Consider the following 26,904-nt stretch of genomic DNA (forward strand, 5'->3'; position numbering starts at 1 on the left):
TGTACACATGATTTATTACTCAGTCTAGAGTCTGCGTTCAATTCGAACACGAAGTTTACTGTTAACTCTGACTTCAACAGGACTATTAGTTCATGTGTAGTAAAAGTGAAATCAGCAGACGCTGTCCCAAACAGCAGTCAGCAGAAGATCGTTGAAATCTTTGCATACATCTCAGGAAGTAAATAGTGTAGTTGAGTTTCTGAGACAACTTGTTTTCGAGATTACATCTGACATAATCATTATATTTTATGTTCTTTGGCACACATCAACTGACTATCAGATTGAGGCTCACATTGTCATTGGTCTTGGTCTACATCCATGTCATATGTAGTATACTTTCGTTGAACAAAGCTATAAAACTTTGAGAAGTAGCTCTGGCCCTAAATTCTTTCCAGTATTCATTCATGTCTCCCCTTGTTCCAATTGCAAAATTTGATTATTTTGTACTGGATATTTTTTAAAAACGTTCTCAAATAACGTTATCAGTTACTCCTTGCGTAATGATTGTCTAGACAAGGGCCACATTTTCAGGTCATTTTTTTTGAAGTCACATATCCTTATGTATTGAGCTGAGTTAGGAAAAAGATTAAGAGGCATACTACCGTGAAAGCCTAAAATCAGATTCTCATTCCGCCTCTATATTGGACATGCAACAGCTTGCTGCAGTCATGTCTGTAGTTTTGGAAATCTTATAACAATTAAAAATCATAATATGTGCATTTACTACAAGGACTTCTTTTCTTGTGTCTTCAAAACCACTTACTCAATATGATACTGGGATATACACCCTAGCGCTCTATACTGTAGATTATGACTCCATAAGCAGAAATCCAAACTGCCATTCACATCACTGTGCAACATACACAGATAATAATATGATACTGGTAGTATAGTATCGGGCCGCATATCTCGTTTACACCCGAAAACTGCAACACTTATAAGAGTTTGGAACTTTTGCAACTTTTTTCCATTTTAAGTTATTACCTATGTGTGCACTTAATCTTAAATTTATAGGACATTGGGTAATAGACACATATGTTTGCAAGAAAGTACAGTGGTGCTTTATTTTCTCCACATGAGTGCAGGGTACAGGACAGTGGGAGCAGCTCCAGACTGCACCTCTGCAGTGTGGTGCTCCCTCAGTAACAGCGACTACTTGCTGTGTGCAGCTCTGTGGGCGGCGCCTGACCTGGCATGGGATCTGCTTCCAGCTCTGGATGCAATGTGTCGGCTGCCTGCACGTGCATGTTTCATGTGGCCAGCCCGGGCGTGAACACCTGCTCAACAATAAACAAAAAATATAATGTTCCTCTGACACTTGCGTACTCTCATGTCTCATCAGAAAATGTTAGTCGGCTTAACAAAGACTTCCATCTACAGTTGACACAGATACTAACCTTAAATTTTGTAAGTATATAACACACTGAAGAATTGGATCACATACAACTTGTTTTTCTGACTGATTTCCTTTGGAGTAATTGCTGCTTCAAATATCAAGAGCACTGCTGTATGCTATAGCTTTTGTTTGTAGCATATCCAGCTATACACAGTGCAGCTTTAGGTGGCTATTTCGTACCATAGTGATCATATATATACAGGGTGATTTTCATTAATGTTTAAAAACTCTCAAAGCGGAGTATAAGACTCTGAGACAAGAAATTTAATACAACATTCATGGAACCAAAAACGTCAGCAAATATCCTAAATGTTGTTGACGAATTTTGCACATGTTACATGACCAGTCTATGTACCTCCCCACAGGTGCTCTGCTAGCGTACTACGTTTTCCTAATGGTAGATAGATTCACCATAGTCTTGTACTGCCACTACAGTATTACACTGTATAATGCAAGAATAAACGCAGAATAGCCTTGTGGAGCAATGTGTAGAAGTGCCACTACAGTGTGGATAGGATAGACTGATCTAGCTACTGCTCTTGCATTAAAGTATGTATCCCGTGGTACGATCATGTGTGCTACATTTGTCATCCACTTGGTTTGGGGATTTCCTGAAATTTGCCACCATATCTGTCTCATGTCAAATTACTTATCTCAGAGTCATCTACGTCACTTTTGGTTTCCTAAACAGTAGTATGAATCACCCTGTATTCTTATAATGGGCATAAAACTCAGGCTGGTATAATCTACGTACCTGTGATAACTTCAATTCCATCATTGCTAAACATACCTCCTTGTAGAGGTCGGTAGTATGCACACATCTTAAGCTGTAAGACTTATGGCATTTTGATGCTAAAACTCAGTTTCTGTAACTCGTTTTAAATATCACTCCTGAAACATGTCAAAGCGCTTAAAAAACTGTGGTAACAAGACATCATAAAATCTCACTGACGGTCACTATGAACCTTCGAAACATATGATTAACGTTTCGCCATATTTCAGTGAACTTTCAACTATTTTTCTAAACTTGTGTGTTGGCATAGACATATTGTTCCACCAGAAAGCGTAACTGCAGTAATTTTCATTCTGATTACAACAAAGGTTAAATGACAGGCAACTAAATAATTAGCTCAGAAATGAATAGTGTGTGCTGCTCAAAACACAACATGCATATTTAATGTATGCACTAATGGTATAATACTACAAACAAATATCCTCGAACCACCTGTCTTGTCTAGAGACGAATGCCTTAAGCGTCTGAAGTGTCAGAATAATATATATTATCAACTAGGGACTTAAACCTACAAGAAAGTACACTCAGAATCGCAGTCTACACCATAACAATTAGCCCCTTGCATTGCCTGCAAGCCTCAGCTGCTGTTTACCTTTGGCTGCCCGCCTGCTCTCTCCACTTAGACCGTCCTCATCACCACTGTCGTCGGCGTCGTCGTCTGCTGAGCCTTCGGTGTCGTCGTCAGCAGCGTCTCTGTTCTCGGCTGCTTCATCCACCGCTTCATCTTCATCGTCTGCAACAGCGAACGGCGTGCAGTACGCCACGAGTAACACTCCAGCGATCAGCAGGACAAGGGACGCCTTCATGGCTGCAGTGGTTTCTACTACGCTGGATGCCTCAATACAAGTGCCATTAGTGAGCACACCGACCTCCTCTTATACTGCGTGTCGGACACTTATCTTCCAAATTGTGGCATTCAAGGACAGCTACTTAGTGCGTACTTCAAAAGCGCGATTGGCCATATCGTCGTCATAAGTTACTGCCACAAATATCTTGGGGGACTTGGTATGCAACCTTGATGCTTAAGGTGATTGTAAGCAATTGTACGTACCTTGAAAAATGAAATTGTCTCGTTCGTGTGGTCAAGTGCATATAACAGCACTGACTTAGAATAACGACTAGTTTAAAAACGAATAAGACTTTCATCTACTGTTATTCTGTTCATTATTCTCGTTACCTTACGTAAGAATTGCCCACATTTAGTTAAAAGTGTACAACGTCTTCCCATCATACTCTGTTATCTTATGTTGAAAATCGTTACTTCGTTTTACCAATAATTAACACCAATAATTAACAATAAGCTTTGGATTTGTTTAACATGAAGCATAAATTTGTCTTATGAAACCTATCCACTTGTTAAGAGTTTCTCTAAATTCTCCTTACTGTAAATTATTACAGGTAGGTAGACTGTGAACCCCAATATCGACGTTTGGTGGCAAGCAGCTACCTTCCACATTAGTGATTTTCTTTTATTTCTTTCATTGTTTCTCCCATGCGCACAAGAATATCAACAGTGAGAACCATTAGCCGGTTATCACTTCCATCATAGTCTTCCATTTTTCTTTCTTTATTAATCACGCTATTTGTATGTGGACTGACCCAAATAGGATGGGATACATCACGTGTCTCCATTCCGATGTTTATCTGACTTTGAGGCGTCGTTCATCACATATAGGGTATTAATTATTAAACATTGTTTCCATCCTGAACTAGTACTCATTATCAACATCAGTAAGACGTGTGAACCCTACAGACACTGAGACTTTATTTTATACGTTGTTGCTCAGAAGCAACCAGACACCAAACGCATTTTTCACGAATCTCTCGAATGAAATCCTTGCTGTGTCGGTCTCGAAGCTTTCGTCTTGCCAGACAAGCTCTGTGGGTGACAGAAGAGAAGGTCAGTTATGCCATTTGTAAATCTGTTCGTTCCTAAGGAGATCTGTGCCATTAACTGCAGTGTTTGATTAGCATATTGCAATTGGCAACCCAGTTATCAAGGGTATAACAGCAGAACTGCTTCTTATGAGCTTTCAGTAGGGTGTCTATAGACACGTTGCTGGCAATCTAACCACCACAAATGGCAGTGAGACTTTTCGCTACGCATATTCGACTAGTCTTTCATCTCTTTTACATACTCGTCTTGACGCCTATTTAGAACGTGAGACATGAGGCTCGTATGCTCATTCTAAAAATAACTGATTTCTCATCTTAGACATTTAGCTGAAAGGACAATTCGTATATTCCGAGTGTACATCTAGAATTCCTCATTTTCTTCGTAAAATAAAATAAGATCTTAATCTTTTCCGTTTTAACCTTCTACTTTATTAGTTTACTAATTTACTACTGCAATGTATTACATAGCTCGGCAGTTACAGGCAGTGTGTTATGCAAATCGATATTAACAATCAGACCTAGTTTGTCATTGAGTAATATGCTATAAATGCCATTGCATGTAGCCTGAATCTTTCTTGGCTGCTTATAAATCAACTTCACGTTTAGGAAGTGCGAGGTGGGGTGGTCCTGGCCATAGTGTGCATATGCCGAGAATGCAAAATTAAAATGCCATTCCATGTAGCCTGAATCTTTCTTGGCTGCTTATAAATCAACTTCACGTCTAGGAAGTGTGAGGTGGGGTGGTTCTGGCCGTAGTGTGCATATGCCGAGAATGCAAAATTATAGTACCTGTGATCAGAAAATGAAATGAAGCTCCTTATGCAATCATGCAAGTTTCCTGATAAAAGACAATGAAACGAAATGCGTAAAGGATAACTACTTATTAACTTCTGAATTTAACAGGGGTAACCTCATCTTTAAATGTAAATAGTTATGTATGAAATACATTGGTCAACCACTTCACGACAGCACAGTATAGTTACAGGTGTCGTCTTTCTGTTAAATGAAAATACAGGCTTATAAAAGAAGCTGTTTATATCGATTAACGAGCATTCAACTTTCAACAGGATAAAATACCGGAAAGTTGTAACGAAAAGTGAACTCGGAAATCAAACATTCTTCACAGATGCAAAAGGTATCCTGCAATTCGAAAAACTAACTCCAGTAGTCAATTACCGTTACGACTAACTCTGCAAAGTTAACATATACCACGCCCCGCAAACTACTCCACGAGAAAGCATTGCTACCCGAATCTCAGCAGATAAACGCCCATCACTCGATTCCGTGCACTCCGGCTGTGGGCGGAGATCCGTAGTGTACTGGTCCGTTTTATCATGTGCAGCCCGTGAGGATGACAGTAAGACCGTCGTTCATGGAGGCATGAGGCAAAGTGTCTAAAACTGCAGTTCTAACTTCTCTCTCAGGTTTTGGAGAAGTCCCAAGTCATCCAGCAACGACAGTAATGATTGCGAGCGCTGTACACTCTCTAGATATTTTTTGCTGCTATTGCGACCACCTCTCGAATGAAATTTCAAGATTTCTGCAGAGCACCAGCAAAAATGAAACTTTTTGCATACTTTGTAGGGTAATGGGGCATAAAAAGAAGATAATTGTCTAGCAGGTCAATTTCCATAACACTCACTGAGACCAGAATCTAGCGATTCCACAGAAAAGTTCCAACTGAACTGAAGGAGACATTCCCTCATGTAATCATCGCACCTTGGTAAGAGCGCATTCTAACAGCCCAGTGTATTATCTCCCATCATATGCCAGCCTCGAGTCGGAGGAACCAGCGAGCGTGGTGGATGCACTGATCCTGAAGACCACTTAAAGTTACACATTTATGGCGGTGGCAATGGTTAAACGATTGGGTCCATCTGCCATTTCTCTTTATTAGGCTGCCGTGCAGAATACATGAAAACATACAGCTTCTCACAGGCCGAAATGAACAGTTGTTTCAATTCCTAACTTGACCATAGGCAATATGTGGAATTACTTGTGCATAATGGTAAAAACATTAGAAAGGTTACCAAAGGACTTTGTGTTCTTAAGGTCTTTCACTTCTTTATAGGGGGTCTTCTGATTATATCTCTACTTCTATAACAACACCTTTTTTCAGTTTATACAAGGTTTTTCATGTTTTCTTCAGTGTGCCCTGTTGTAAGTTCATGTGCTTTAAAGTAGTCACTCAAAGCAGCTTTATGACTGGGATTACAGCGTTTTTTGAATCTTATAGTAAGCTTCCTTCTTGTTTGTCTACGTATTCTTCATGATATAGACCACAGAAGAATTTAGACACTTCTGATTTATCGTATACAACTTCGTTCTCTATCTTGTGCCTTAACAATTTCCCTTACCTCATTATTTATTTGAAAAACCACTTTAGCAGTACCACTTCAGGAACCTGTTTTATTCTATCAGGGATCATTGCCTAAATATGGCATTGTTACAAACCTAGGGTTTCCTTTATTTCTTATTTTCTGTAGCCTTATCACTTGTTGTCTGCACTTCTCTTTTAATCAAATCTGTGTCTCGTAAACCTTTTCTCCTGACATAGTCAGACCCATTGTCCACAACTACATGATGTAAAATATTACTCTCACTGTCTATACTTTCTACAGATACGGGTAATCAACTGAACATGTCATCATGGCATGAAAAGTGCACACTTAAAAACATATGGGATGAAATGAAGACAATGTATGATGGCATCTGTGGTTGTTAGTTTTCTAAATATATTGTAAGTATGCCATTCATTAAGTTTGGATATCTTCAAAAGGAAGATAGCTTATAGAATTATTTTCTTCTACCTTCTTAACATAGTTAATATTAGGAAGTAGCTCATTTAAGTTACTGTGTAGGTGTTCACTCTATGTTGTACTGCAACTGAAAAGTATGAGCGTGTCATCAAGGCAGCCTTAATAGTTGTTAAGTGTAAAAATTAATTTTCTGAATCATCCATGAAAATGTTTGCTAGTGTCCCTGCAGGGCGATTACTAATTCCTAACCCATTTCGCTATCTGCCGAAGGTCAAACTGAATACAAAATACTTTTGAGACAAAACTAGCCTGAATTGAACACATACCAATACAATTTGCTAGTTATTCATTTTCTTGTATGTCGTTCGATTATTTTTGATGTTGTTAATTATTTCTTCAACTGGTACATTTGCATATGGATTCCTAAGCTCTAACGGTGTGAATTTAGCTGCTGGGGTTGTAACCTCTAAGCTGAACTGCATCAGTTCTGTTGTATTTTTTAACATGTGACTATTTTGGAATCTTTAGTTGTCAGTAGTAAACTCTAAGTTTATTAGCACTTGAGTTCATAGGTGTACACATTTTCTTTTGAATGCCAGTAAAATGCAATAGGAGTTATTACCTTCCCCTTAATTTCGTCTCTGTATTTACCATTGGGAGCTTTAGTAATCTTAAATATCTGACCATCTTCTAAAAAGGATTTTAGTTATATATGCACTTTAGTAATGATAACAAGTGAACTGCCTCTGTGTGCTTTGAAATTTAATGACTGTACTACATTTAATTGGTTATTGTCTGTACCAATAATACCTAGGTCACTTTTGGAAAACCTTTGCCTTTCCTTGGTCGTTTATGATCTAGCTATTTTACACACTATCCTATTTTTAGCTCAATTCTTGAACCTGTCATTCAGCTAATTGTCAGATTAGAATCAACTACCATTTCTTATGTATTTTTCTCATTAAGTCCGGTTGCAACATTAAATTTTAAGCATTTGCTAAGCATATTCATACTCGACAAGTGCACAATACAGTCATAAAACGTAAGACTAGGGTCAATAAATGTGTCCAGAGAATTATGTACGTCAACCAGTATGTTAATTTTCTTACCATGCCTGTCTTTGATTACTTGCTATTCATTGTCAATAAATTTATGTACAACATCAATACATATATATGTACCAACACAACTCTCCAAATTCTCCATTCTATAGAGGATGGTTTCCATATCTTTGTATTGCTTTTAATTCAACCTTAAGCCATTTCTCTTTACAATATGTCTTGATGGTCTCACACACATCACTCCTAACCTTGATATTCATGTAGAAAAAGCTGGAGTCGCTTTCAACGAAACACACTGGTTTTACACACATAAATAACTTTAATTTGGTTCTTTGGTACATCTTGACCACAAATTTTCCTTTACTTGGCAACACAGGAAACGTTTTATGGATGTGGAGCTACACAAGTGTAATGAATGTTAAGAACTGCATTATGCAATAAACAGTCTTAACTATATATTTAATAACAGAAAATAGATTTTCGTCTAGGATCAGACCATCATCAGGTCTACAGCACCAAAGAAAAACAGAATCACATATTACAAAGTGTGTAACATGAAAGCACACAGCTGTTATGTGAGACAACAGTAAATACATTACAGATAATAGCACTGTAACAAAGAACATAAAGACGCATGTTTGCTCTACATCTGCGTAATTGTAATATGAGATACAGGATGTACACTGTTCCAACTCTGCTATTAGTCCATTTATCCTTATAGCCGTTAACTGTATGAGAATCGCATGGATCCAACAGAATAGGTCAAAATCAAAGATATGTCTGCTAGAAATACACCCCACTGACGTTAAGATCATACATAACAACAAACTCAAGGGGGATCCATCATATTACAACACCAAGATTTTAATAACACATCACTCAAATATTACAACACTTGCCATCTGCATTTTGTGGTTACTATACAATGTTAGTAGTAACACAGGCTGACACACCATAGTTTAGCCAACACTGAAAGTAAATCCCTTTTATATATGCAAAGACCTTATACATGGTTTAATAGTCATTATAAGTGCTTAACATCGGTAAATGTAATCATTACTCTGGTTCTTTGTTTAATATGTCACTTATCTAGAGTTATAATGAAAGCACTTCAATGTTCAGCAGTGCCATGTGTATACAGGGTAGTTACAGATCATCACATTGTTTAACAATTGACCTATGGAGTATCAAAGTATGTCACCAGTCCAAGTCATAGTAATATTTGCTTAATAGTTCTCAGCTGGAATTCTTGCCTAGTTATTGTCTTAATTTATCAATCTATGTGATAACACAATGTATGACATGTTCACATATACTTTAACAGAGAAACAGCATGGTTAAGGATCAAACATCATTAACTATACTTTTAAGGTCATTTGTTTGGTTACTATTACATCACAGATGTTACTAAATAATGGTATGTTAATCTGAATAAAGGTGCTATGAATGTGAAAGAAGGACTGGTATGTTAATCGGATTTGTCAGGCACCTATTAGGAATAAGATTCTACTATTCTTGAAAATTAGGTAATTATCAGAACTGGTCACCAATTTCCACTAAATATTTGAGTGTACTCCACAAGATCACAAAATATAATGCAGCATTGAAGCATTGACAGGATCATCCATAAAGGTAGTTCGTTACACAAAATTCTGTATACAACGCATAATACACATGTAATTCCACATATTGGCTATGGTCAATTTAGGAATTGAAAAAGCTGTTCATTTCGGAAAGTGAGAAACAGTATTTTTCCGTTTATTCGGCACAGCGCCCTAATAGCTCTCTAAATCGCGCATGGGCGCAGTTATTTCGCCATGGCCACGGCCATAAATGTGTAACTTTAAGTGGGCTTCATGGCCAGTGCATCCACCAAGCACGTTGGTTCGTCCGACTAAACGCCGGCACGTTTACATAATGGGAGAAAGCCCTCTTGCTAAGGTGCGATGCCTACGTAAGGGAATGTCTCCTTCACTAATAGCAAATGGTGGTTGGAAGTTTTCTGTGGGAATCGCAAGACTGTCTCAGTGGGTGTTATGGAACGTGAATTGCATGGCAGTTGACTTTTGCTCATGCTCAACTCCCCTACAAAATAGGCAAAAAGATTCACTCTTGCTAATGATTTGCCGAAATCTTGTAATTTCATTGGAGAGGTGGTCGCGATAGCGGCAAAACTTGTCTAGAGATTATACAGCGCTCGGGATCATTACCGCCACTGCTGGATGACGTGGAACTTCTCCACAACCTCAGAGGGAAATTAGAACTTTTAGGCACTCTCCCTCCTGCCTCCATGAACGATGGTCATGCTGGCATGCCCGCGGTCTACACGTGACAGAAGGGGCGAGTACTCTACTGACCTCCGCTCACAGACGGTGAGCACGTAATCGAGAAATGGGCGCTTGTCTGGTGAGATCCGGTTAGGAATACTTTTCCGTTGGTAGTTTGGGGGCGTGGTATATGTTAACTTTGTATAGGTAGTCGTAACGCTAACTGATGACTGCAGTTACTTTTTCGAATTGTAGGATACAGTTTGTATCTGTGAAGAACGTTTGATTTCCGAGTTCACTTTTCGTTACAATTTTCCGGTATTCTACCCTGTTGAAAGTTTTCCCACTTGAATGATCGTTAAGGGATGTAAACAGCTTGTTTTATAAGGCTCTATTTCAATTTAGCAGCTATATGCCTCCATTAACTAAACTGTGCTGTTGTGTGTTGGTTGACCTGTGTATTTCATACAGAACTATTTACTTTTAAAAAAGAGGTTACCCCTGTTAAATTCAGAAGATAATAAGAAGTTATCTTTTACGCAACTTGCTTCATTGCCGTCATTCGTTCGTGAAGAATGCCTTTGGAGTCAGTTTGCTTCCGAGCCACAACGTATATAAGAATGTAGCAGTGTCTGTAGGGATCACGGCTGGCTCTGAGCACTATGGGACTTAACATCTATGGTCATCAGTCCCCGTGTAGGGATCACGCGTCATAATGATGTTGAAGATGGGTATCAGTTCAGGATGGAAAGAAAGTTTAATTAAAAATACTCACTATGTGATGAACAACGGCTCAAAGTATTATAAAAATCGGACTGGAGAGACGTGGTGTACCCCATCGAATTTGGGTCAGTCCATACACAAAAAGCGTGACTAATAAAGAAAGAAAAATGGAAGATTAAGAAATTTTGGTCTTATGTCAAAATGGTAGGTGGATCAAAACAAAATGTCCAGACACTCTGTGACCAAAATGGTACTGAAACAGAGCATGACAGACTAAAGACCGAAATAGTAAATGTCTTTTTCCAAAGCTGTTTCACAAAGGAAGACTGCACTGTAGTTGCTTCTGTAGATTGTAGCACAGATGACAAAATGGTAGATATCGAAATAGATGACAGAGGGATAGAAAAAAAAATAAAATCACTCAAAAGACGAAAGGCTTCTGAACCTGATGGGATACCAGTTCGATTTTACACAGAGTACGCGAAGGAACTTGACCCTTCTTGCAGCGATGTACCGTAGGTCTCTGGAAGAGCGTAGCGTTCCGTTTTCTAGAAGGGACGTCGTACAGATGTACAGAACTATAGACCTATATCTCTAACGTCGATCAGTTGTAGAGTTTTGGAACACGTACTATCTTCGAGTTTGACTTTTCTGGACACTAGAAATCAACTCTGTAGGAATCAGCATGGATTTCGAAAAAGACGATCGTGTGAAAACCAGCTCGCACTATTCGCCCACGAGACTCAGAGGGCCATAGACACTGGTTCCCAGGTAGATGCCGTGTTTCTTGACTTCAGCAAGGCGTTTGATGCAGTTCCTCACAGTCGTTTAATGAACAAAGTAAGAGAATATGGACTATCAGACCAGTTGTGTGATTGGATTGAAGAGTTCCTAGATAACAGAACGCCGCATGTCGTTCTCAATGGAGAGGAGTCTTCCGAAGTGAGAGTGATTCAGGTGTGTCGAAGGGGAGTGTCGTAGGACCGCTGCTATTCAGAATATATGTAAATGACCTTCTGGACAACATTGTAATTTCACTGAGGCTTTTTGCGGATGATGCTGTTGTATATCGAGAGGTTGTAACAATGGAAAATTGTACTGAAATCCAGGAGGATCTTCAACGAATTGACGCATGGTGCAGGGAATGGCAACTGAATCTAAATGTAGACAAGTGCAATGTGCTGCGAATACACAGAAAGAAGGATCCTTTATCATTTAGCTACAACTGGAATCAGTTCATTCCATAAATTATCTATGTGTAGGCATTAAGAGTGATTTAAACTGGAGTGACCATGTAAAGTTAATAGTCGGTAAAGCAGATGCCAGACTGAGATTCATTGGAAGAATCCTAAGGAAATGCAGTCCGAAAACAAAGGAAGTAGGTTACAGAAACTTGTTCTCCCACTGCTTGAATCCTGGTCACCAGTGTGGGATCCATACCAGATAAGGTTGATAGAAGAGAGAGAGAAGATCCAACGGAGAGCAGCGGACTTCGTAAAAAGGAAAGCGTTACTGATAAACTCCGGTGAAAGACTCTGCAAGAGAGACGGTCAGTAGCTCGGTACGGGCTTTTGTTGAAGTTTCGAAGACATACCTTCACTGAGGAGTCAGGCAGTATATTGCTCCCTCCTACGTATATTTCGTGAAGAGACCATGAGGATAAAATTAGAGCCCACACGGAGGCATACCGACAATCTTTTCCTCCACGAACAATACGAGACTGGAATAGAAGGAGACACCAATAGAGGTACTCAACGTACCCTCCGCCTCACACCGTTAGGTGGTTTGCGGAGTATGGATGTAGATGCAGGTGTGGAAGTGATAAATGCCTCATGGTTCTCACTGTTGCTATTTTTGTCTGAATGGGAGAAACGATGAAGGAACTGAAAGAACATCACTAATGTGGAATGTAGTTGCATGGCACCAAACGTCGTTCACAGTCTACCTACCTGTAATGATCTATGGTAAAGAGAATTTAGGGAAACTCTTAACAAGTGCATAAGTTGCATAAGACAAACGTATGCTTCATGATAAACAAATTCAAAGATTATTGTTAGTTATTGGTACAAAGAGATGCCGATTTTGAACATAAGATATCAGAGGATGATGGGAAAACATTCTACAGTTTTATCTAAGTAAGGACAATAGTTGCGTAAGGCAACGAGAACAATGAACAGATTAACAATAGATGAAAGTCCTACGCGTTTTTAAATTAGTCGTTATTCTAAGTCAGTGCTGTTGTATGCACTTCCCATACGAAGGAGAGAAATCCATCATTCAAGTTGCCTACAACTGCTTACAATTTTCCTCCGTCTCGTATAACCTTCAGCATCAAGGTTTCATACCAAGTCCCCCAAGATATTTGTGGCAGTAACTTATGACGACGATATGGCCAATCGCGCTTTTGAAGTACACACTAAGTTGCTGTCCTTGTGTGCCACAATTTGGGAGATAAGAGTCCGACACGCCGTATAAGAGGAGGTCGGTGTGTTCACTAATGGCACTTGTATTGAGGCATCCAACGTAGTAGAAGACACTGCAGCCATGAAGGCGTCCCTTGTCCTACTGATCGCTGGAGTGTTACTCGTGGCGTACTGCACGCCGTTCGCTGTTGCAGACGATGAAGATGAAGTGGTGGATGAAGCAGCCGAGAACAGAGACGCTGCTGACGACGACACCGACGGCTCAGCAGACGACGACGCCGACGACAGGGGTGATGAGGAGGGTCTAATTGGAGAGAGCAGGCGGGCAGCCAAAGGTAAACAGCAGCTGAGGCGGGCAGACTGCACGGCGTAGCATTCGCTGCGTCAGGTTATGGTGTCGACTGCGAGTCTATGTGTACTTTCTTGTAGGTTTAAGTCCCTAGTTGGTAATGTACATTATTCTGACACTTTAAAAGCTGAAGGTATTCGTTTCTAGACGAGACAGGTGGTTCCAGGACCTTTGTTTTTATTTTTATACCATTACTGTATACATTAAATATACTGCTACATTCAACCTCAGTGTTCTTTCACTGTGGTTGTGTGGCCCGTTAAAATAGTTATACAGGGTGATTCAAAAAGAATACCACAACTTTAAAAATGTGTATTTAATGAAAGAAACATAATGTAACCTTCTGTTATACATCATTACAAAGAGTATTTAAAAAGGTTTTTTTTCACTCAAAAACAAGTTCAGAGATGTTCAATATGGCCCCCTCCAGACACTCGAGCAATATCAACCCGATACTCCAACTCGTTCCACACTCTCTGTAGCATACCAGGGGTAACGGTTTGGATAGCTGCTGTTATTTCTGGTTTCAAATCATCAATTGTGGCTGGGAGAGGTGGCCGAAACACCATATCCTTAACATACCCCCATAAGAAAAAATCGCAGGGGGTAAGATCAGGGTTTCTTGGAGGCCAGTGATGAAGTGCTCTGTCACGGGCTGCCTGGCGGCCGATCCATCGCCTCGGGTAGTTGACGTTCAGGTACGTAGTTACGGACAGATAAGTGCCAATGTGGTGGCGCTTCATCCTGCTGAAGTATGAGTTGTTGTGCTTCTTGTTCGAGCTGAGGGAACAGCCAATTCTCTAACATCTCCAGATACTGTAGTCCAGTTACAGTAGCACCTTCGAAGAAAAAGGGACCAAAAACTTTATTGGCTGCAATGGCACAGAAAACGTTCACCTTAGGCGAGTCACATTCATACTGAGTTGTTACCCGCGGATTCGTTCGAAATGCACGCTGAACAACTGTCGTCGATTCACTTCTGCCGTACTTAATAACACAAAAAGCTTTCTGTTGAGTGGTCGCCATCTTAGCATCAACTGACGCTGACGCCTAGTCAACAGCGCCTCAAGCAAACAAATGTACAACTAAATGAAACTTTATAGCTCCCTTAATTCGCCGACAGATAGTGCTTAGCTCTGCCTTTTGTCGTTGCAGAGTTTTAAATTACTAAAGTTGTGGTATTCTTTTTGAATCACCCTGTATTTGCTAAATACGGAACCTGCTTAAGGCCCAATTGATTTACATCGACCCCAAAAGGCGAATTACCTATTGTATGTTGAAGATAGGTAATACTGAAATGGCTTAAGAAAATAATGTTCAAATAACACATTTCAATAAATCTTGTATGAGGGGTTTTACAATGTTTTTGTTATAAAATTCTACACAAATGACACTTACTGAACAGGATACGATATTAACAGTAATATGTAAAACCAACTCCTAAAGTCTCTTACTTCTCTCATGAGAACCAGTGATAGTATGCTGGCATCCAGTAAGTGCAACATTATGAAAGAACTAACAAAGACGCTACCATTACTCGCTGCACTTTATGTGTTTTTTTTCTCTTGGTATTTGTGTTACGTTATTAACCTACAAGAATAGTTTGCACAAGACACAATCAGCAGACCAGTTACTTGATTACAAGGGTAATGATTACTAGAGAACCACTAAAGTACTGTCGCTGTTATAGACAAACGTATAAGACAAAAACTGCTTCTTCAACATTTTGTAATGTCATTCTTTTAAGGAAGAGTATAAGGAATGTGTGTTTCTGATCCTGCTGATTAACTAGAATCTTTAAGCCGGATTGTAATTTTTGTTGTGATATGTAAGTATTTTTAATACATACAACATTAAAAAATTATCACACTGTAACTGAATGCAACACCTTAATGAAACAAGCCTCATAAAGCAGATATTAGTTTTAGAATTAGGATGTGGAATTGCAAGTACTCAGAAATCAATCTAAGAGTTTTCTAATTTGGAAGAACATGTTGTCTTTTGAGCAACACATACTATACTTTCTGAGTTAACCATTTAGTTACTGGTCATTTAATCCTTCTTTTACATCAGAAAGAAAATTACTGTAAATACTCTTTCTAGTAGGACAATACGTATGTGCCAACACACAAATTTAGAAAATTCACTGAAATATGGTTAAACGTTTATCATCTGTTTCGAAAATTCATAGTGCCCATCAGGGAGATTGCAAGCTGTCTTCTTACCACATTTTTTTAAGCGCTTTAACATGCCTCAGGAGTCATCTCAAGAGCAAGTCGCAGAAATTAGGTTTTAGCATAAAAATGCCATAAGTCTTACAGCGTAAGAAGTGTGCATACTTCCGACCTCTACAAGGAGGTATGTTTAGCAGTGATGGACTTGAAGTTATCACAGGTACATAGCTTATACCTGCTTGTGCTTCATTCAAATTATAAAGATACAGGGAAATTCATATTACTGTTTATGAAACCAAAAGTGGCGTAGATGACTCTGAGATAAGTAATTTGACACGAGACACATATGGTAGCAAATTTCAGGAAATCCACCAACCAAGTGGATGACAAATGTTGAACATATGATGGTACCAAGGGATATATACCTTAGTGCAAGTGCAGCGGCTAGATCAGTCAATCCCACCCACAATGTAGTGGCACATCTACACATTGCTCCACATGGTTATTCTGCGTTTATTCTTGCATTATCCAATGTGATACGTTAGTGCTCATGGTAGTGGCAGTACAAGACTTAATGAATCTATTTACCATTAGGAAAAAGTACTACGCTAGCACAGCAGTGTTTCGTACTGACCACTACCACTGAACGTGTGGGGAGGTACATGAATTGGTCATGTAACATGTTCATCATTCGTCAACCACATTGTGGATATTTGCTGACGTTTGGGTCTCCATGTATCTTGTATTAAATTTCTTGTCTCATAGTCATATACACCACTCTGAGAGTATTTAAACATTAATGAAAATCACCCTGTGTATATCAGATCACTACAGTGTAAAATATCCACTTAAAGCTACACTGTGTACAGCTGGATATGCTACAACGGAACGTTATAGCTTAGAGCAGTGCTCTTGATATTTGAGGCAGCAATTACTCCAAAGGAAATCAGTTAGAAAAACAAGTTGTGTGTGATCCAATTCTTCAGTGTGTTACATACTTATCAAATTTACGGTTTTTATCTGTGTTAACTGAAGACGGAAGTTGCTGTTCAGCCGACTAACATTTTCTGATGAGACAGGAGGGTACGCAGGTGCCATAGGAACATCATATTTTTCGTTTATTGTTGAGCAGGTGCTCACGCCAGGGCCGACCACATGAAACATGCACGTGCAGGCAGCCGACACATTGCGTCCAGAGCTGGAAGCAGACCCCATGCCAGGTCAGGCGCCGTCCGCAGAGCTGCACACAGCAAGTAGTCGCTGTTGCTTAGGGAGCGCCACACTGCAGAGGCGCAGTCTGGAGCTGCTCCCACTGTACTGTACCCTGCACTCATCTGGAGAAAATAAAGCACCACTGTACTTTGTGGCAAACATATGTGTCTATTACTCATTGTCCTATATATGTAAGATCAAGTGCACACACAGGTAATAACTAAATATGGAAAAAAGTTGCAAAAGTTCCAAAATCTTATAAGTGTTCCAGTTTTCAGGTGTAAACGATATGTTCGGTCCAATATTATACTACAAGCTTTATATCATTATCTGTGTACTTTGCACTGTGAGGTGAAGGCAGATTGTATTTATTCTTAAGGAATAATTTTCTACAGTATAGAGCGCTAGGGTACTTACACCTGTGTCTTATTGGGTCAGTGGTTGTGAAGACACAAGAAACGACATATTTGTAGTAACCGCAGAGATGACTGCAGCAAGCTGTTACATGTCCAATACAGAGGCAGAATGAGAATTTTGATTTTAGTGTTTGACGGGTATATGCCTGTTAATCTTTGTCCTAACTCAGCTCAATACATAAGGGTATGTGACTTCAATAACATGACCTTAAAATGTGCTCTTTGCCTAGACAATCATGACTCAAGGAGTAACTGATAACGCTATTTGAGCACATTTTTATAAACATATGTAGTACAAAATAATTAAATTTTGCAACTGAAATAAGTGTGGGCATGAATGAATACTGGAACGAATTTAGGGACACAGTTGCTTCTCAAAGTTTTGTAGCTTTGTTCAGCGAATGTATACTACATACGACATGTATGTAGACCAAGGCCAGTGAGGATGTGAGCCTCAATCTGATAGTCAAGAGATGTGTGCCCAAGAAATGAAATATAATCATTATGTCAGATATAATCTCGAAAACAAGTTGTCTCAGAGTCTCGGCAACACTACTTACTTTCTGAGATGTATGCAAAGATTTCAACGATCTTTTACTGACTGCTGTTTAGGACGCCTTCTGCTGATTGCACTTTTACTTCACATGAACTCATAGTTCTGTTGAAGGCAGAGTTAACAGTAAAATTCGTGTACGAATTAAATACAGACTCCAGAGTGAATAATAAATCATGTGTGCAGTAGAAATTTAGCATTTATATCAAAAGTGACTGGGGAAGGAACATAAATGATACACATATTAACTAAATTACCTATTACCAATACTCAATGCTAAAGCAATAACAAATGGGGGATTACAAAAGCCGTCTAGTGGATCATGTGATAGACAAAGCCACAATATGTGAGAAACTGTACAAAGAGAAATTTTAAACACATCGACAGTGAAGAACCCCCTCGAATTAGCTGTAATGTGATGTAGTCATCACCTCTGTCTGTACTGGTAAACGCATGAGAATCAAATACTGTACCACAGACATGGCTCAAAACGTATCTCTTTGACCAAAGCAAGTTAAGTCTGAAAACAATATCAGGTCTACTTAAGGACCTGGAACATTGCATACAGAGTAGTATACCAAACTGCAAAAAGCTTCCTGGAACTTCACCATAATGCCGATCGGTCCTCAACGGCGGCGAAACCAGTTACTGCTCGCACTGACGCCATCAGAACGTAATGTCAATTCAGGAAACTAGAGTTCATAAGCAAGTTGCAACACTAGTCGTCCAGAACAGAACTTGCGGAATTGTGATATGAGAAGATCGAAACACTAAGGCAACACTTTGTTCACTATAAAATAGAGCCCACAAACACGTGACACTGTACATGCAGTTGTGTGACTGGTCCATACACGGTATCTGCAAGATAGAGATTGTTGACATGCCATAACTGGAATGAATTACGCAATCGATTGTTCTGACAGGAAAAGCTTCTAAACGGCCTTGTGAGCAAGAAATTTATGTAAGAATGAATAAATTGAACATTGATATTTTAACGAATGGCTTTCATCAAACTCCCCTTACATTTACAGCAAATCTCGAATGCTCTTTTGCAGGGTGGTGAGCATTCCAGAAGTGATAACTTAACCTACTGGCTGCACCTAAAACAAACACAGTAATTATTGAGTAACTACACTAACATATAATGGACTGGTACTGTAATAGCAATGTATATGTTTATGGGTCCATATCAACAGAACATCATTATTTTAAATAACTGTTCTCTCACTTAATATTATTTCCTAAAAAGAGTATAAATTGTATGGCATCATTACGATATCAACAATGTTACTTCCAACATCTCTCTTGTGGAGAAACCAGGTCTCTCAAGAGCATTCATCATCCATTTTAAGTGAATACTTAACAGAATGCTATGCTTCTGAAATCACACACAAACACACACACACACACACACACACACACACACACACACACATATATATATATATATATATATATATATATATATATATATATATATATATATATATATGTGTGTGTGTGTGTGTGTGTGTATATACATATATACATATATATACACATATATGTATATATATTTGTATGTGTGCTTGACTGTGTGTGTGTGTGTGTGTGTGTGTGTGTGTGTGTGTGTGTGTGTGTTGTGTGGGTGTGTGGGAGGGTGGGTGGGTGGGTAGGTGGGTGGGTGGGTGTGTATGTAGGTGTAGGTGTGTGTCTATAATGGATATTGAGACAATATTAGTATAAATTTAGTTACTCAGAAGGACACATTAACCTTATAGCCAGACATAAACAAAGTACTTGAATACACTGTTAATTACGATCATTTGAATGTAACAGACATTATGAATACAGTATAAATAACAATGTAGGATGATGGTAAAGAACACAAATATCTACAAATGAAATTAATTTTTTGGAAAGCAGAAGTTTCTGTAGCTCTCCTCCTGAATTTGTTCTTAAGCACCAAACAACATAATATAATAAACTTTTAATATCAGTCTGCTGTCGAATTAGTGGAAATTAATACCATTGTTTACAGTATTTTTTGTGTAGAAAGTGATGCAGGGATGGGGCTTAGAATGCTCTTAAGAAGCTCTTTCTAGAATGAACTGTGTCTTCAACTCAAGTTAATCATTGTTCACAAATGGAATCATGAAGTACAGAACCAAATATGTCGTGCCTGCGAAGGAAAACATAATTGTGGAGATCTCAGACAGAAGAATGGCTTAGATTTCAGTCCTACATGATATCTTCTCCAGCCATGGCAATATAGGACGTCTGCAGTGCACTAACCACTGACGGTCACTCCTAATATTAACATTTCAATCAACATTTTGGCAGCTAGCACCTCACCCTGTCTGGAGTGTCTGCAGTATTAGTCCTGTGGGAGTGCCATAGATCATGACTGATTGATATGGTGAGCGTAACTCTATAGTGAGTGCCCACCATTTTACTGGTAAAGATAGCAACTTTATTCAAAGTATGGCCCATTCTCATGTGTGACAATACACTATTTCTCAGTGAACATCTAGTGTTTATATCTCAACATGAAAATTTTTGTAAAGGCTGCTAGTACAACGTTAAATAAAGACACAATTACTAATTACATATAACATAAAAAAACTTTCGATTTTGAATTGTGGTAGCAATCGATCATCACATCCTTAATAAACACTAAATTTTTCATGACATTTATGATAATTATAGGACCAACAGTGCCAAAACTCCAGGATAATGACAATTATAGTAATTATAAGTCAACAGTGCCAAAACTCCAGGATAATGACAATTATAGTAATTATAAGACCAACAGTGCCAAAACTCCAGGATAATGACATCCACACTAATGAATACATGCAATATATAAAATACTGCCTCAACACAAGCAATGAACGTGTTCAACATTATCAAAAACTTACACACAAATAAATTTATGTTAATGGTTGCATTAGTACATTTGCAGAATACCTAAAATGTTATTTGCACACTTCAGCTCAGTTGGTACCTCTTTATTGTCACTGTTCTTAATGATCCCTTCTGGCTATCTGTGACCTAATTAGTGATGCCATCATACTTTCTACAATTTTTAACTCTGGTGAATAAGGAATGACATGCAGTCAGAAGTTCGATACTCAACATAAAGTTTTTCAAATGGCTTTTAATAACACATTCATCTGCCAATTTCCACTTAATATTTCATTTCACTCCACAACATCAGAAAATATAATGCAGCATTGAAGCATTGACAGGATCATCCAGAAACATAGTTCGCAGCGCAAAGTGATATATACAATGCCTACAGCGAAGATCATGATAAATTCCTTAAACTTTTTATCCTACCATATTAGTAACATCTATGTGTATATTGAATCATACTTAAAGTGACAACGAGGACTCAACACAAACTATGTAGTCTTAACTTATAACATTGCATAAGGGGCATTGGTATAATTTGCCCTACATTGTGGCAAACTCAACAATAAATTTGTCTAAGTACTTTGTGTTGTTAGTACATTAAGTATCTTTTATAATGGGTTTTGAGACAGTTATACATCTCTGCCTCCATAAGAAGATTAATTTGAATACCTTTTTCCACTGCTTCAAATATTTCCATGTTTTTTCAGTGTTCCCCATTGTATTTTGTTGTTTTTTAATGTGGTCCTCAAAGCTGATTTATGACTGGGATTACAATGTTCTTTAAAATTTATTTTAAGTTTCCTTCTTGTTGGTCTATGTATACCTGGTCACACAGGCCACAAGTGGTTTTTTACACTCTTGAGCTGTCATAAACAAATAAAAATATATTCTGTTACTTCAATAGTGAAGACTATATTATCATTTAGCTCATGGAATTTATTGTGTAGTTTCTGAATCTCATATTTATGGCTGTGGCTGTGGTCAAACTATTGCACTCATCGCCATTTCTCTCTATTAGGGTGCTGTGCCGAATAAAAGGAGAAATACAGCTTCTCACTGGCCGAAACGAACAGCTGCTTCAATTCCTGAATTGACCGAAGCCAATATGTGGAATTACATGATTATTTTGGCAAAAACATCAGAAAAGTTACTAAAGGACTTTATATTCTTAAGATCTTTCATGTTTTCCTGAAGGCCTTTTCATTAGCATATATCTCTACCTCCATAACAATATGTCTTTTAGTTTATACAAGGTTTCCATGTTTTCTTCAGTGTGCCCTATTGTAAGTTCATGCCCACATCTCGTGGTCGTGCGGTAGCGTTCTCGCTTCCCACGCCCGGGTTCCCGGGTTCGATTCCCGGCGGGGTCAGGGATTTTCTCTGCCTCGTCATGGCTGGGTGTTGTGTGCTGTCCTTATGTTAGTTAGGTTTAAGTAGTTCTATGTTCTAGGGGACTGATGACCATAGATGTTAAGTCCCATAGTGCTCAGAGCCATTTGAACCAATTTTTGTAAGTTCATGTGTATTAACATGGTCACTCAAAGCAGCTTTATGACTGGGATAACAGATTCCTTGAATCTTATCGCAAGCTTCCTTCTTGTTTGTCTATATATACATCGTTATGTAGACCACAGGTGAATTTATACACCTGTGATCTATCATATACATCTTCTTTCTCTATTTTGTGAGTCACCGTTTTCCTTACCTCATTATTTATTTGGAAAACCACCTTAACAATACTACTTCAGAAAACCTGTGCCATTTTATATGGGATTTTTTACTAAATATTTCGTGATTACAAACCTAGCGTTTCCTTTATTTTTTATTTTCTCTAGCCTTATCCCTTGTTGTCTGCTCTTCTCTTTTAATAAAATCTCTACTAACATAAAGTCAGACCCATTGTCCACAGCTACATGTCATAAAACATTGTGTTCATTGTCCATACTCTCTCTAGATGAGGGTAATCAAATGGTCCTGTCATCATGGCATGAAATGTGCACACTTCTAAGCATATGGGATGACATGAAGACACATGTATGATTGCATTTGTGATTGTGAGTTTTCTAAATATGTTCTAGGTATGCTTTCTATTACGTTTGGATGTCTTCAAATGAAAATAATCTTCTTCCTAGATAACACAGTTACTATTAGCAAGTAGCTCATTTAAGCTACTGCTTACGTTTTCAATGTATGTTGTACTCGAGCTAAGAAGTATGAGCATGTCATCAATGCAGCTTTTGTAATAGATAATCCCATTTTTCATCATTTCTTGTTCAGTGAAATAAATTATTTCGAAAATCATCCATGAAAATGTTTGCTAGTGTCCCTGCTGGGCAATTACTAATTTCTAAACCATCTGGCTATCTGCAGAACGTCAAACTGAATACAAATTAATTTTGAGTCAAAACAATCCTGAGTAGTTTATACAACTCTACAATTAGGTGGTTATTCACCTTTTTGTATGTTAGTCGATTATTTTTGATGATGTTAATTGTTTCTTCAACTGGTACATTTGCATCTGGATTGCTTAGCTCTATGTTAAGAATTTACCAACTGTTGGAATTGTAACCTCTGAGGTGAACTCCAACAGTTCTGCTGCATTTTTTAACATGTGACTATTTGTGAATCTGTAGTTTTTAGTAGTTATCTTATTCGATTCTCGACTTACATGGTAACCTGTGCTATCGATGTAATTGAAAATTGGTTTAATGGGAACCGCAATATTATGTATTTTGGGGTTAATTCTAAGTTTATGGGCACTTGAGTTGATACCTACAAACATTTTCATTTGAATGTCAGTCACTATATTTACCAGTGGGAGCTTCACGATTCTAAAATGTTTGATTATTTTCTAAAAAAATATTTTACTTATATATGGGCTTTAGTAAGGATAAAAAGGGAACTGCCTTAGTCTACATTGAAATTTAATGACTGTACCACATTTAATTCGTTACTGACTGTACCGATAATATGTAGGTCACTTTTGTGAAACCTTTGCCTTTTGCCAGCTGTTACAATCTCTTTCATGACGTTAGCTACTTTACACATTATCATATTTTACCTCAGTTCTTGAACCTGTGATTCAATCAACTGTCAGATTAGAGTGAACTATCGTTTATTATACATTTTTCTTTTTAAACCTGGTCGAAACATTAAACTTAAAGCCTTTGCTAAGTACATTCATATTTGACAAGTTCACAATGCTATCATAAAAAGTAGTACCGGGGTTAATAAATGTGTCCAGGGTATTATGTAACTCTGCCCATTTATTAATTTTCTTATCATGCCTGTCTGATTACTTACTGTTCAAAGTCAAAAAATTTATCTACAATATCGGTAGCCATATCTAAAACACACCCTTCTTGATTCTTCAGTCTACAGAGGATCGTTTCCTTATCTATGTTTTGCTTTTAATTCGTGCTTAAGCGATTTCTTTTTACAATATTTCTTGAGGTTCTTAGATACAAAATTGCTGACAGAAGATCCTGAAACCGAGTTGTAGTGTCGTGCTTCTAAAAATTAAAAAAAATGAGAAATTTTAATGTTTCTATAACAATGACGTCATAGAAAGTTAATCATGTTGTAAATGTTCAGTTCTGTCTTGTCAAGGCTCAAGTTCACGTCTATATGTAGGAAGATAATAAACTAGTGGATGCTACTAAAGTTTAAATACGTGTTCCGAGAATTTATTTATGAAGAATTATGTTACGTAATTTATGTGACAAGAGTATTAATTTTTGACAACGTTCATCGCAAGTTTGAATCTCGAAAGTTTATCCAATGTGGTTCTAATATTTATTAAAGTAGATCACTTGCAATAATATAATTTCTGAGAAGAAACAATCAACATCTAAATTGAAAAAAGTTTACGCAAACCAATCGGACTGAGTGACGTAATTCTGCGCATACGACTCAAATGATGATGTTTTAATTACAGTTTCGTTCAAGAACCTTTCAGAGACAAATTTTAAAAATAGTTTGAATAATTTTGAAGTGTGTTGTAACTGACGTAGGTGATGAAGTATGCACATGGTCATATGTCAAATGAAAATCATTTAAACGAAACTTACGTCGTTACACTACACGTTCCAAAGCGATATGACATGGAACTAACGTGTAACGATCGTAGTCGAGAAGACGAATGGTCTACTTCGGTTTATTAGGATAAAATTCGGAAAAATGTGGTTGTCTGTGATCCATTCTTATGAACTGTTCGAGTGTTTGGAATCCGCATCACGTCAGATTAAAGGAAGATATCGAAGCATTCAGAGACAAGCGCCTATATTTGTTACCGGTAGGTTCGATCAACACCAAAGTATTATGGAGAAGCTTTGGGAGCTCCCATAGGACTCTGTAGAGGACAGGCCACGTTCTTTTCGAGGAACACTATTGAGAAAATCAAGAGAACCGCATCTGAATCTGACCGCATGGCGATTCTTCTGCCGCAAACGTAATTTCCCTAAGGATCACAAACATAAGGCGAGAGAAATTAGAATTCGTGCGGATACATATAGACAGTCGTTTTGCATTTGCTCTGTCTGCGAGTGGAAAAGGAGAGGTAAGGACTAGTAGAGGTACAGCGTACACTCCGCCACGCACTGTACTGTGGCCTGTGGAGTATGTAAATACGTATAGATCAGAAGTAACTCACGCAGTAACTGTGCCATGCACTAAACAAAATTATGGGTATGGAACACAATACCAATGGAAAAGAGACGTCAAGTATTTTAATGAGATACATCAATACAATGTTCAGTGTATGTCTCAGCACACAGCAGTGATAGCACGCTAGTTAGTTTCTTTTTAATAATACCTACTGGGGTCAAAATAACATCATTCTTTCGCTTTGAAGATGGAAAAGACAGTCACATTTGATTTTTATGTATTTGTTTATATAGTATGGAAACTCTCATTTCCAGAATGTGCATTTTTGTTTACATCATTAGCTATTCAGGAACTCTAACTGGAGCAGAAATTTATAGATCAAATTTAGTACCACGCTGTATAGATGACTGATAGTAATATGTTACTTAGACTCTAACTATCATACCTACGTAGAAATAATATACCATTACCGAGCGAGGTGGTGCAGTGCTTAGTAAGCTGGACTCGCATTCGGGAGGGCGACAGTTCCAACCCGCGTCCGACAATCGAGATTTAGGTTTTCCGTGATTTATCCGTCCACGAAAATACTGAGATGTCTCCTTTGAATGTGCACAGCCTATTTCCTTCCCCATCCTTGAAAAAGTCCAGCATTGTGCTCTGTCTTAGAGTGGCACCTCGATGCCGACGGAACGTTAAACGCTATCTTACTTCCTCCTTCCTACGATATCATTGTCACAGATAACCTCTCACCCCGACGGAACGTTAAACGCAATCTTCCTTCTTCCTTCCTACGATATCATTGTCATAGATAACCTCTCAGGGTGGCAAATATGTAAACCTGATGGGTCTTAATCAGAGTTCCATATTTAGCAAGTGTAACTATATTAACGAGCCATAATTTGTGTATTAGAGGACACTGCATATTTAGCCCATTTAACATTCTGCTAATGGTTTAATAACAACAACAGAGTTCCTTGACCTTCTCGCCTCTTCTGGAGTCGATGTCGTCGGTAGGTGTACGTTCTTAAACAGCTAAAGTGTGAGGACGATTGTCACAGTGAAGAAGGGTTTGCCGGGCTCGGATAATACAGCTGAACCTGACGACGTGAGTACTGCCCTCGCGCTGCCTGGAGTCAGACGCCATGTGGGGGCGGCAGCCTGGGGCAGCCATGGCAGCACAAAGGGGGCTGCGGTCGAGTGCAGCCTCCCCACCTCATTCGCTGTTTGTAGTTTCACTGCCAGCCTGCTCTCTGCATTCCCACCCTCCGCATCACGGTTTCCGCGAGCATCACCGACTTCTGGACCCTCGGTGCTGTCATCATCAGCGCCCCTGGTTTTGGCTGTTTCATTTGCAGCTTCTTCTGCAGCAGCGAGCGGCG

General features: G+C 38.6%; 2 protein-coding genes across 3 annotated transcripts in view; one reads left to right on the top strand and one right to left on the bottom strand.

Moving 5' to 3' along the window:
* Window positions 1-1,038: 1,038 nt before the first annotated feature.
* LOC126412642 (uncharacterized) overlaps window positions 1,039-26,904 on the bottom strand; it is a 34,093-nt gene continuing 8,227 nt past the window's right edge. The window contains exons 1-2 of one of the 2 annotated variants that reach the window (XM_050082323.1): window positions 2,782-3,049; window positions 1,039-1,277 (exon numbers count right to left, since the gene is read on the bottom strand). In XM_050082323.1, the coding sequence (XP_049938280.1) occupies window positions 1,153-1,277; window positions 2,782-2,995 (339 nt within the window). In that variant the 5' untranslated portion in view covers window positions 2,996-3,049 and the 3' untranslated portion in view covers window positions 1,039-1,152. Of the gene's footprint in view, window positions 1,278-2,781; window positions 3,050-26,904 lie in introns of those variants that run through there. The other variant, XM_050082326.1, reaches the window with a different exon arrangement.
* Window positions 13,400-26,904, top strand: part of LOC126412643 (uncharacterized) — a 35,044-nt gene continuing 21,539 nt past the window's right edge. The window contains exons 1-2 of the mRNA XM_050082328.1: window positions 13,400-13,653; window positions 16,974-17,061. Of these exons, the coding sequence (XP_049938285.1) occupies window positions 13,440-13,653; window positions 16,974-17,061 (302 nt within the window). The 5' untranslated portion in view covers window positions 13,400-13,439. The remainder of the gene's footprint in view (window positions 13,654-16,973; window positions 17,062-26,904) is intronic.

The sequence above is a fragment of the Schistocerca serialis genome, chromosome 7 (genome assembly GCF_023864345.2).
Source record: "Schistocerca serialis cubense isolate TAMUIC-IGC-003099 chromosome 7, iqSchSeri2.2, whole genome shotgun sequence".
Taxonomy (NCBI): domain Eukaryota; kingdom Metazoa; phylum Arthropoda; class Insecta; order Orthoptera; family Acrididae; genus Schistocerca; species Schistocerca serialis.